The 11659-nt window shown below is 43.6% G+C and overlaps 1 protein-coding gene across 6 annotated transcripts in view; it reads left to right on the top strand.

Moving 5' to 3' along the window:
• The first annotated feature begins 1425 nt into the window (after nt 1-1425).
• Tial1 (TIA1 cytotoxic granule associated RNA binding protein like 1) overlaps nt 1426-11659 on the top strand; it is a 21401-nt gene continuing 11167 nt past the window's right edge. For 2 of the 6 annotated variants that reach the window (XM_029560744.1, XM_029560745.1), the window contains exons 1-2: nt 4310-4371; nt 8240-8336. In XM_029560744.1, coding sequence (XP_029416604.1) covers nt 8325-8336 — 12 coding nt within the window. In that variant the 5' untranslated portion in view covers nt 4310-4371; nt 8240-8324. Of the gene's footprint in view, nt 1966-4309; nt 4372-8239; nt 8337-11659 lie in introns of those variants that run through there. The other 4 variants (XM_017796691.2, XM_008827306.2, XM_008827305.3 and 1 more) reach the window with 4 other exon arrangements.

An 11659-nucleotide genomic window follows, 5' to 3' on the forward strand; every position in this document is an offset into this window, starting at 1 on the left:
TGAGAAATAATTGTCTAAATAACTTTTTATATAGACTTAAGCCTAATGTCTGGGAAGTGTAATCCCTTGAACTCTTAAAGTATACTGATGACTTTACTCTTTGCTTATACTTTCCTTTTGGCTGTTCAAGACCATACAGTTGGCCCATATAAATCAATTTATTTTTACACTTAAGGCCATTTGAGGATCTGCGGGAACTAGCTTTGTAGACCAGGTTGGCCTCGCTCTCAGAGATCAGCCTGCCTCTGACTCTGAGTGCTGTGATTAAAAGTGTGTACCACCAAGTCAGGCTTATCTTAATTTTTGAGATGAGATCTTGATATGTAGGCTCAAAGTCATGATCCTCTTGCCTCAGCCTCTCAAGTGCTGGGGTTCCTGATGTGCAGCACCCCACCTGGCTCTTCCATTGACTCCTGTGGGGTTTAACCCCTCTATCAAGGTCTCTACAAGGTCTGCGTTGATCTCCTCTCCTCTACAAGTTGACATTATCTTGCTGCATGGCTGACTGCATCTACATGAGGATTCCTTGGCACTTGCAGTTGTTAACTGGGACCGTTAAGCTCAGATTTTTCTTTACCATCACTTTCATTAATCCAGAAAAGCGGGTACATATTCAGGAATACTGTCCTGAAGAGTGCTGGTGGGTAAAAATGCACACCAGGAAACTAGTGTGTGTTGCAAGGGTATTTTAAACAAGGATTCCTACATCTTCACACAAGATTTCCCCCACATGGATTGATGTATATAAGCACCACCTTAAATATGATCTGTGCACGTCTCTGTTCAAGGGTTATTTTTAACTAGATTTCCGAAAGGGGGGGGTAGAAGCACAAGCTCTTCTCAACCCCCAATCAGATGAGACCCTCTGACACTTGGAAAGCAAGTTACAAGCGGGACACCTAGCCTCGGAGTTCTGAGGTTGCCGGAAGACGCACTCAAAAGACCAGGCTGGCTCCGGTGCAGCCCGATGTCCGTCCAGGCCCCTTCGGTCCCCGGCAAGCCGGCCGGTCGCGAGAGGCAGCGGTTGCCGATCGCGGACCAGCCGCTCTGACGACAGATGCCCAGTAAGGCCTGCTGGCTCGGTCACCACGCGGAGCCAGCACACCGCCTGAGCCGCAGTTGAAGAAACCGCTCTCAGGCTGGACGGAGGCGGAGCAGATTGTCACGCACGGCCCAGAGAAGAGCCCTAAGATGCCAGGAGCCATCCTGAGACAGCCCCCGGCGCGAGGCACTCTGGTACTTGTAGTTTACTTTCCCGATAGAGCCTTCCTCATTTCGGCCGCCCGCCTTTTAACGTCGCTTTTCTTCATCCTTCCCTCCCGGCACGCCGACTTCCTCGTCACCGCAGGCTTCACGTACAACTACACTACCCAGAAGTCTCCCCTCCGCCTCCCGGCAGGCGCGGTGCCTTCCTCGGACTACACTTCCCAGCAGGCCTCTGGAGACGCGCTTCCCTCGCTCTTTCCCAGGACCACAATTCCCAGAGTCTTGACTTCCCGGCCTTTCTCTCTCTGGTCTCTTTTGTAGCTGGCTGGGCCTTGGCCGGCCAGCAGGCCCTCAGCCACTACGTGGTCCGTCGTGTCAGGTCCCAGGGTTTCCTCCGCGGCCCGGCTTGCTGCCCCCTCCGCTCTCCCGGGGCAGGCCGTCGCGGCTGGCCTGAGCGGTGACCTGGCGGGCCGCGCCTGCGCCCTGCCGCGTTTCCTGCCTGGCTGGTGGCGGCGGCCATTTTGTTCATCCTCCTCCTCCTCCTGCTCCTCCTGGTTGGAGAGCAGTGTCCGGAGCGGGCTGGGGGGAGTGAGCCCGAGAGCCGGGTTCGGTTCCTTCTCCTCTGCCCCCAGCCGGTGCCCGGAGCCCCCCTCCCCTTCCTCCCCACCCCCTCCCCTCCCCAGCCCTGCCCTCCCCCTTGTCCCGGGATCGCTCCGTCGCACCCACCATGATGGAAGACGACGGACAGCCCCGGACTCTGTGAGTACCCGAGACCGGGGGTGCCAGGCGCTGGGCGGCCCGGGCCCCGCGGGATGGTGCGGGAGGGAACAGGAGCCGGCCCACAGCCGAGCGTCCTGGCAGCGCGGCTGGGAAGTGCGATCCTCGCCTGTCCCCTCTGCCTGGGGAAGGAAGCATTCCCTTCCCCCCGAAAGCTGTCCCTCCCGGGGTCCGGGGCTGGGCTGGACCTCCCCTCCCGCCCCTTTCCTCGCACCCGGGTCCTAGGCCGGGCTGGTGCAGGGCTGAGGCTGTCAGGCCCGGGAGGGCTGCGTCCCGAGAGCTTTGGGGGGCCTCGGGCTGGGCGAGGAGCTGCAGGTCCCCATCGGGACAGGGCCTGGCGGGGGTGGGACCACAGCATCCTTGGGTCGTCCACGTCCTCAGCCTCAGTGGCTCCGGGTCCTCCTCCTGAGCCAAGCATTCTTCAGCCCCTGGAGCCCCTTGTGTCTTTCTGCCCCACGTGCCCCACGCTGTCAGAAACGCCCGCCCCAGCGCCCGCTACTTTTGAAGTGCCGAAGAGATGGCTTCTTGCGGCCCAAGCATCCCTTTTCTTGAGTAACGAAGTTTACTTTGAGCGCTTCTTAGCCAAACTGACAGCCAGTTGTTAAAGTCCTTTCTCTCGCTGCAGCTTCCTAATCCGTTTGTGCGTAGAGACCATCCGAGTTCGATAAAAGAGTATCTCCACCCGCTATTTGATGTGTGATTTGGGGGCTGCTTCCCCCCCCCCCCGCAGTCTTGCTATTGCGTGTTACCTGAGGCCCAATGTAATGAATGAATTTCATCTTCCAACCGCTTAATTTGAGTTTCCTTCCTTTCCCAATGCAGAGTGATGACTCAGCGTCTGTATTCCTTTCCAAATAACGTGGTACTCTTCTCCTGCATCTTCATCTGTTGAATCTGAGTGTTTCTAATTCGTTATTTAAATCGAGCATCTTTGGGTTTCCCAGCCCCTCCAGGCCATCTACACCTACCTGGAGTTAAGTTACTGAATCAAATTGTTGCTTTGTTTCTCTTACCTGTCTCTCCTGGTGTTGATACGGTGTTCAGAGTTCACTTGGCCGTGTTAGCTGATGGGGAAGGTACTTTTGGGGAATGGATGAAGGTGGATGGACTCAGGATCTCTGCCTAGCTTCTAAAAGCTAGAAAATACGTTCAGTCAGGAAGGTAGCCATCCATGTTGATACTGGTAGATTTTTCTTTTCTTCCCCCAGCCTTGTTTTACACTCTTCATTCTTCTCTTAACATCTTGTTTGGGGAAGCACAACAAAAGCTTGGGTAGTAAAACTTACCGTGTGTGTGTGTGTGTGTGTGTGTGTGTGTGTGTGTGTCTGTCTGTCTGTCTGTCTGTCTTCCATTTCTGTTTTTGCCCCGGGGGAGGGGGGCGGGATAATTGAGACAAAGCTTGAAATTTGTCCTTTAAGGTTTGTTGAAGCCAAGGTTTGGTATTTAGTAGCAGTGTGTACTTTGGAAGCATTGGAGAAAGCTAGGATTAAGGCCTAGCAAGTAGTGTTTGAGGAACATAACAGTTATGTTGTATCTCAAATACCTGAAATGTCATCATTGCATCATAATAGCTACTGAGTAATTGGTAAATTGTCATGGCTCATTAGCTGTATCTATTTGTTCCTTAGAAGAGGAATCCCTCCATATGTCCTGCTACATAGTATGCTTTTTATTCCTGTAACTATCCTTCCACCCACTATCAGATCTTTGGTAGACAGCTGAGCCCAATTTTATTTCAGACCTTCACCATCTCCCATCTCTTGTCTTCCCTGAAACCAACTTAAGTTGTCTTTAGTTGTCGAAAGCTGTGGTGGGAGTGAAGACACATCTTCCTCTGTTCTACATGTCAGTTCTGTGTTGATGTTCCCTTTCCCACTGTCCTCCTTGAAAGGTGGTGTGTTCGGTTTTAAATACAAGGACTGCTTGCTCCATCTTCCTAGGTCTTACCCTTCCCTCATCTTAGTTGACTGCCTGGAAAGTAAGAGGTACTCAATAAATATTCTACAGTTTTTGTACTTATTTCATTAAATTGGTGGTAACTTCCTTTTTCAAAAGTCCTGATTAAAATTCTAGGCAGACATTGTCATACTTCTTACATTTTGTTGATTTATATGTGTTAAAACTTTCAAATGTAAAGTCTTGACATCAAAGCAAATGTTTATAGGGTTTTGTTTTTTTTATGGAGATCTCATATTTTGCATTATGACCTATGAACCAGGTTTTCAAGTGGCTACTATGTTTAAAACAATGTACTTTTAATAAAGTTTATCTTAACCTGTTTACTTTAAAATGCCTGTGTGTTACTAGTGAGGTTTTCTTCCTGCAGACACACACAAGCTAAGACATATGGTTCTATCTTCAGAAAACAATATGGTGTTTATAGCCTAGGTAGGTCTTTAAATATTCATTATCTACAGTATTACTAATTTATTTGATGGTATTTAAAGTGGTACAGAATTGCCGTGATGTTGAGTCTTAAATCCTATTTGTCATATAGTTGCTTTAAAGGTCTGTTTTCTGATGTTCGTCATTCTCATTTGACATTTATTTGGGGGGTGTTTATGTTATTAGGTAACTTGTGATCTTAAAAACAAAAAAGATCACCCAATGTGACACTGGTGTTTGAAGTGGACCAGGCTCCTGGGACATGTTTCAGGCTTGGGTTGTATCTTTGCAGTGCAGTGATTTGATTCATGGTATCTGAATCTACAGTGTGACCCAAAATTACAAATGCATTCAATTGTAGTTTATTTTATTCATCAATTTGATGTACCAAAACCGTAGGAGTTGTCTAGAATGATAACCATGCTATTCAGTGCCATCCTTTAAGGCTCTTCCTTCTTTGATACTCAATAAAAAGAAGGAAATAAATCATTGATTGAAAATATAGTCTGAACATCTGTGAACAGAGCAGAAGAAAATAGCATAACATCTCACAGAATTTGCCATACCATGGATTTAACTGTATTATGGCTACAATCAAGCTCCTGGTTCAATTTAATCATATTATTTCTTTGAAGTGTGTGGGAGTCAATCCCGGATGAATAGTTGGTCAGTTTAGTTGTGCTACCTGCACCTTTCTTCCACCATGCCTCCTTCCTAGAATCAAGTACTGACAAAGTGACCAATCCTTTAGGGTCTATCGAGGGTTATTGTTGGAAGTTCTCCAGTTTAGTAGTCAAGAACAAGATAAAAACGCTAGTTTTATGGAAATTTAACTCCACGGTATTTTGTTGGTTTTTTTTGTTTTTTTTTGGAAACAGGGTCTCTCTGTAGCCCCACCTAGCCTGGAACTTCTGCTTTGTAGCCCAGACTGGCCCAAACTCAGAGATCCACCTGCCTCTGCCTCCCTAGTGCTGGGATTAAAGGCCTACACCACCACTGTAATTTCAACATTGGTAGGGCTACTCTTCCAGAGCACGTGCACTTTTAGGGTGGAAACTGTCACTAGTTTTCTGCAAGGCATGACGCTCTTAATTTCTGCCCAGCCAGACATAGGGCATAGTGTGGCAGTGTGAACTTCTGCCTGCTGTGAAACTACCAAGTTTTCTAGACTCCCACTTGGATTTAAATTTGGTGTAAGGGATAAAGGTATCATTTTCAGTTTTTAATGCTTTAGTTCCTACAGCTCCTGTTCTTAGAAGACAGAATAGACTGTAAGGTACTTTTCCTTAATTTTTTTTTTTTTCATGTGCTAAAAACCATTTGGGATTTCCTAAGTGTTTTCTATTTTGAATTGACGTCTTACTATAAAAACTCAAGTCATCTGTCTTTTTCTGTTACTTTGTATATGTTCTTCAGGAAGAAATTATAGGTTTAAAAACTTGAACTTGAGAATATATATTGACTACTCAGCTGCAGCAGGAAGTTTAGAAAGTCTGGAAAGAAATAAGGTTAGCAATTCAATTAACCTACCAAAGGTGATGCTCACTAGATTTTGTGTTGAACTTTGTCCTGAATGTCTTTGGCATTTGTTTTAGGATGGATTATCTTATGATACAAGAAGGTACAAGACAGTACAATATTTTTTTTAAGGTTATAAAATGTGCTTCCATTAAGTATTACGATGCATGAAGGCACACGTAGGTGCATGAATTACAGAACTCTGAGCAGAAAAGGCAGTCTGAAATTTGGGTAAATTTAACTGAAATTATAATAGTGAATTGTATTCTTTCCATCTTGGCAAATTAAGGTCCTCTGTGGTGTTACGGAGGCCTTTTAGGTTTTGAGATTTAGCCTGCTGCTTCAGCACGTAAATCTTAGTGGAGGTATTTGAAAAAAGGATACTTAAAACAGGACTTGTAAATATTTCGTGGTATTCTAAACTTAAATATTAACATTTTTATCTTTGACAGTGCTAGAAATGGACATTAATAATATATGTAAATGTGCCTCTAGAAACTTAACAAGTTCTGAATCTGATTGGAAATGGGTTGACTTGGAATAAAAGTTCTGTTAACAAAGACAGCTTTTATTTTGTGACTATTAACAATGGAAAGTAATTAATACCCATGCAGTTTTTCTCAGACATTGTTTGAACAATAATGCAAATTTAAAGCTGTTTACATCATTAAAACTTTGCATTTTTTTAGCCGGGCATGGTGGCTTACGCCTTTAATCCCAGCACTTGGGAGGCAGAGACAGGTGGATCTGAGTTCGAGGTCATCCTGGTCTACATAGTGAATTCCAGGACAGCTGGGGCTACAAAGGAGATCCTGTCTCAAAAAAAGACACACACAAAAAAAACTTTGTATTTTAATATATTAAAATGATGTTGTTTATTTCTGTTACTTCCTAGCTTCACTATCTAAAAATCTGTCCTATTCATTGCTCTCTCTCTCTCTCTCAGAAATGAGCAGACTGGCCCTTTAGGTTAGATGAGCAAAGTAGAGATCATTCATTTTCCTTACAGATAGGTCTCTATTGTACAAAAAGAAGTAACTCCTAGAAACAGGCTCATACACCCTGTGAGTTGAAAGGGGGCAAGCAGTTGTCTTTGACCAGTTCATAATTCTGTAACCTTTTGCTACTGCTGAAAGAAGTCACTGTGTGGCCTATGAGGGTCACCTCCCTTTTAACTCTAAGGAAAAGATGGCACACTAGGCCCAGACAAGTTTGTCAGCTAGTGTGATCTTCTATTTCAGTAGCATTGGACTTGTTGCACTTTAGACATGTGCCCTGAGGTTGTTAGTGACCATTGCAGTGAAATTCTTAACTTACCTGGGGAAATACTACTCATTTTTTTCCTACTCCTTAATTGGATGGTTTTAGGTTTTTCTTAGCTTAGACTTTCTCAGTGCATTTCCTACAGCATGTTTCATTTTAAAGCATCTCTGTATTTAATGTGGCAACTGTGTTGCAAGGCTTAGTTTGATCTCAGTACTTAGTTTCCAGGTGTTGTATGTCATGGTTAAAAAAATAAAACTTAAGTCCTTTTATTTTCCAGGATAAACTATGTCAAATTTTATAAGTAGTGCTTGTTGATTGAGGTGGTCATGAGCAAATGCACATGAACCAGAAAGACTCAGGGCGTGGGGGCAAGAGCAGGTAGACCAGGAGGGCTGCTGCATAGTAAAGACCTATCAATAAGCAAGCAGAGACCCAAAAAGACTTAAAAGGCTGGAAGTTTATTGAGATAAACTAACCCCATAGTATAAGACATAAACCAAGGTGATCATCTCTTGGTAGTAAAGTGTGTCTTGTTTTCTTTCTTTAAAATTTTTAATCAATTGGTAATTAGGGGCAAAACTTTAATCTTTAAAAAGAACTCTTCTTATATTTGCTTTATTTGTTATCTACATAAAGATTGTATCCTGTTGATCCTGATAGATTTTTTTTTTTACTAGAAAATTTTATTATTGTTCTGCTTTCCTTCAGCAAAGCAGTGAAAATGCCTGTCAGTAGCAGCCTTTGCTGGAGACAGAACAGCGCCCTCCACCCCCTTTGCTCTGGCAGCCGTGTGCTCATTCTGCTTCTGGTTCATGTAGGCACTCTGGTTGGGAGTCTAAGACGAACCCACTAACGTCTGCTGCCTAGTATTTCATGACCAGATGTTTGCTAAATCAGTATTTGTCATGTAGAGTGTTATAAATTATTCTGAAATAGGAAATACAGTTATTGTCATAGGACTAGACTTACTTTGGAAAAAAGTTATAATATACACAGGAAGTTAAATGAAGTACAAGGTGACATTAAATAACACATTAGAGCTGGAGCTAAAGAAACATTGCTGATGTATTTTTTTTTTCTTGTTCAGATACGTAGGTAACCTCTCCAGAGATGTGACAGAAGTCCTTATACTTCAGTTATTCAGTCAGATCGGACCCTGTAAAAGCTGTAAAATGATAACAGAGGTAAGATCTTCCCAGTTAGGAATGCTGTCCATTAGCCTGAGGTTGAACATTTTTAGATGATGAAAGAGTTGATTAATGTCATTTTTAAAAATTCATTTTAAGCCTTAAGTTACTCTTTTGGATAGATCAGTATTTGTGCTATTACTGCATTGTAGCTAATCAAGGAGATGTGCCATGAACTTTCATGTGAGAACAGAAAGTCTGCACTGTTTTCCTGGTCATTCTTTGTGATGCTGTTATATTCAGGTTATTCTGCTTGTAAACAGCTTATCTGGGAAAGATGAAAACAATTATATTTCATATATTGCAATAAGACTGTTAATAACCCAGTGTACATTAGATTATTATGTGCACAGTGAAGGAGTGTGTACCTTACATGAATTTAGTAGATACTAATGTCTGAGCAATTTTATATACCTAGGAATTTACATTGTTTTTTTGTGTTTTTTCCCCCCACCCTCCAGGAGTTTACATTGTTACAATTATAATTTTGTTTGGGCTAGGGATGTAGCTCAGTGGTAGTATATGTGCTTGTCATGTACAAAGCCCTGGGTTTAGCCCCCTCGCCCCAGTGCCAAAATAAAATTTGTCCTATATTCAAAGAAAAATTACATCTTTCTCAGTTAAGACTCCAGTTGTGTCTGGTGACTCGTGTCCACTATTCTTTCTTTCTGTTTATTCATCACCTTCTTGTTTTTGACTGCTGTGTACCAGGTACTGTGTATGGTAAGTGCTAAGACTACAGCAGTGAATAAGACAGTTCCCAACCCCATAAGACTTTCCAGCCTAGTGGAGGACAGAAATCATGAGGCACATAGGATATAGACCATAAATGCCAAGAGAGCAGACAGCTACAGTGCTGTGGAAATCTGGGGGGTGGGGGGATCCAGCATGCTCTTAGGTCCTGGGAAACTTCTAGCAGGAGTCAGTGCATAGGCCGAGACCTGAAAGGATTAACAGAAACTGGCTATGATGGAGTTGGAGGAAGAAGGGATTCTGGGTAGAGGGAAGAATGTTGATGAGGTTCCCAAATTCCCAGTGCTTGTAAAAAGAGAAAAGCAGAAACCTGTTTCCTGTTAAAACTGTATTCCGTTGAAGCATAGGTGGGATTTGAGCTGGAATCAGGTTTAAGAGATGCCAGAAAGGTGATGAGGAAGAGTGTTTGGAAGCGGCCAGAAACTGGACTAAGAAGTTGGTGTTCCATCCTGAAATGGAGAACTGTTAAAATCCCAGAAAGAGCATTGACCTTTTAATCTTCTAATTAATGATAATTTCATTATATTCTGGAATATATTTTTCCTTCTTTTCATTCCTAACTTTGAGTATACATTTTTCCTTTCATTAATGAAAAGTGTACTTTCCATAGACACTCTTGAAGGTACTGGGAATATAATGGAAGTCCCAGATAAATAGAGATCAGAGCCATGAAGAGAATGAACAGTTCTGTAATGACAGGTTGGGGGTCGGTGCTGTGTAGGCTAAGGGTAAGGGCAGTTGTCACCTCCCTGAGCCAATGTAGGAGTAACGAAGACTGGAGCAGAGGAAAGCAAATGCAAAAGCCTCAGCTTGGTAAAGAACTTGTGTGGAACCAAAGACCAGGATAACCAGAGCCTGGTGAGTGATGGAGGATAGTGTGGGGAAGGAGTCTAACAAGGCAGGCAGGATTCAGAGTCACATAGGGCAGTATGGACCATGATAGATTAAGTTGTAATGGCAGGTCATTGGAGGGATTTAAGCAGGGTCTAATTTGTATGTTTTATGATTGCTCTCTGTGCAGAATAAGTGTTTTGTGGAGGATCATAGGATAGAGCAGGAGGCAAAAGCTACCTGGGTTTACTCTGCTAGTCTGCGTAAGAGATGATGGGTTTTTGTGCTTTAGAGTGGTGGGGACAAAATGAAGTAGGTGAGTTTCAGGTGTGTTTGGGAGGTAGAATCAGTAGGATTAGATTGGCTGTAGGGTGTACAGGAAAGGAAGGAATGAAGAGTCTTGTTAGTGCAATTGTGTGGGTGTTACATGCTTTACTAAAATGGGAATGACTGAGAAAGGTACAGGACAGATGGGGGAGAGTACAGCAGTCAAGAATTCATTTTAGCAGTGTTAAATTTAAGGTGTACATTGGCTTTACAAACGGACATTGTGTTTGTAGGCAATTGAATAAACTAGTTTGGGTTCTGGAGAAACCAGTGATGAAGCTTGCAGCAGTATTTGGAGCCATGAGACTAGGTAAGGTCACTGAGGGAGAGTGATGGTAGAGGAGTAGGGGGCCAAGAGCCTGGAACAGCATAGCATTCATTGAGTGTGCCCGTCTGAGTTGGAGTTAAGGAGGAAGAACTGCCTTCTGAAATAGCCTCCAGTGAGGAAACAAGCCAAGGTCTCCTTGTTTCCTTTAATTAGTTTCCTTCCTTAATGAAAGGATGGAACAAGAGAAAAGAACATTTAAAGGCGGAAGGATGATAGTCAGCAATTTTCAATTGTGGAAGAATAGAAGAAGGATCCTAGTGAGGAGGTAGGTCATGGGTGAGTTTATGCGATTTCAGGGCAGGGCTATGCTGAACGCTGATAGGAATGGATTAGAGAGCTCAGGATTCGAGAAAGTGCCAGAGCCTCTGACATTTTTGAGGGACATTTAGTAAATGTTTATTTTATTTTTTAAAATATTTTATTTATTATTTTTATTTTATGTGTATGAGTGTATTGTCTGCATGGCATATAAAAACACCTGTGTCCTGAAATGCCCATGGAGGTCAGAAGAGGGTATCAGATACCCTGGAACTGGAGTTACAGATGACTGTTAGCTGTCATGTGGGAGTTGGGAACTCAGAAGAGGCTTTGGATTCCCCTGAACTGGAGTTAAGGATGGTTCGTAGCCACCATGTGGGTGCTGGGAATTGAACCCGGGTCCTCTGCAAGAGCAGTCAGTGCTCTTAACCGCTGAGCCATCTCCCCAGTCCAGTAAATGTTTAATGATTTATTTAAACCTCTGTGTACATACAGACATTTGAGAAATGGAGGGACTCAAAATGACTCTTCACAACTGTTTTAGAATTCCTAGATTTGAACTTCTAAATAGGTATAAAATCTCAAATTTCTGTGTCTTTAACATTTATGTCATCCAACAAAAATTGTTGGCAAGACCAATTAAGGTAGAGAGACTCAGTTGTAGGTGGCCATGTAGATGGAGTGTCTGAAGGCCATGCCCTCTCTTGCAGGGTGTCAGGCAGCTGAACACTTTCCTTTCATGCATTTCATCTTGATACATGAAAACGCCTATTTGTTTTATGGGGTTTCCTTCCCTCCCTCCCTCCCTCCCTCTCTCCCTCCC

The sequence above is a fragment of the Nannospalax galili genome, unplaced genomic scaffold (assembly GCF_000622305.1).
Source record: "Nannospalax galili isolate Female #2095 unplaced genomic scaffold, S.galili_v1.0 scaffold31, whole genome shotgun sequence".
In the NCBI taxonomy this organism is placed as follows: Eukaryota; Metazoa; Chordata; class Mammalia; order Rodentia; family Spalacidae; genus Nannospalax; species Nannospalax galili.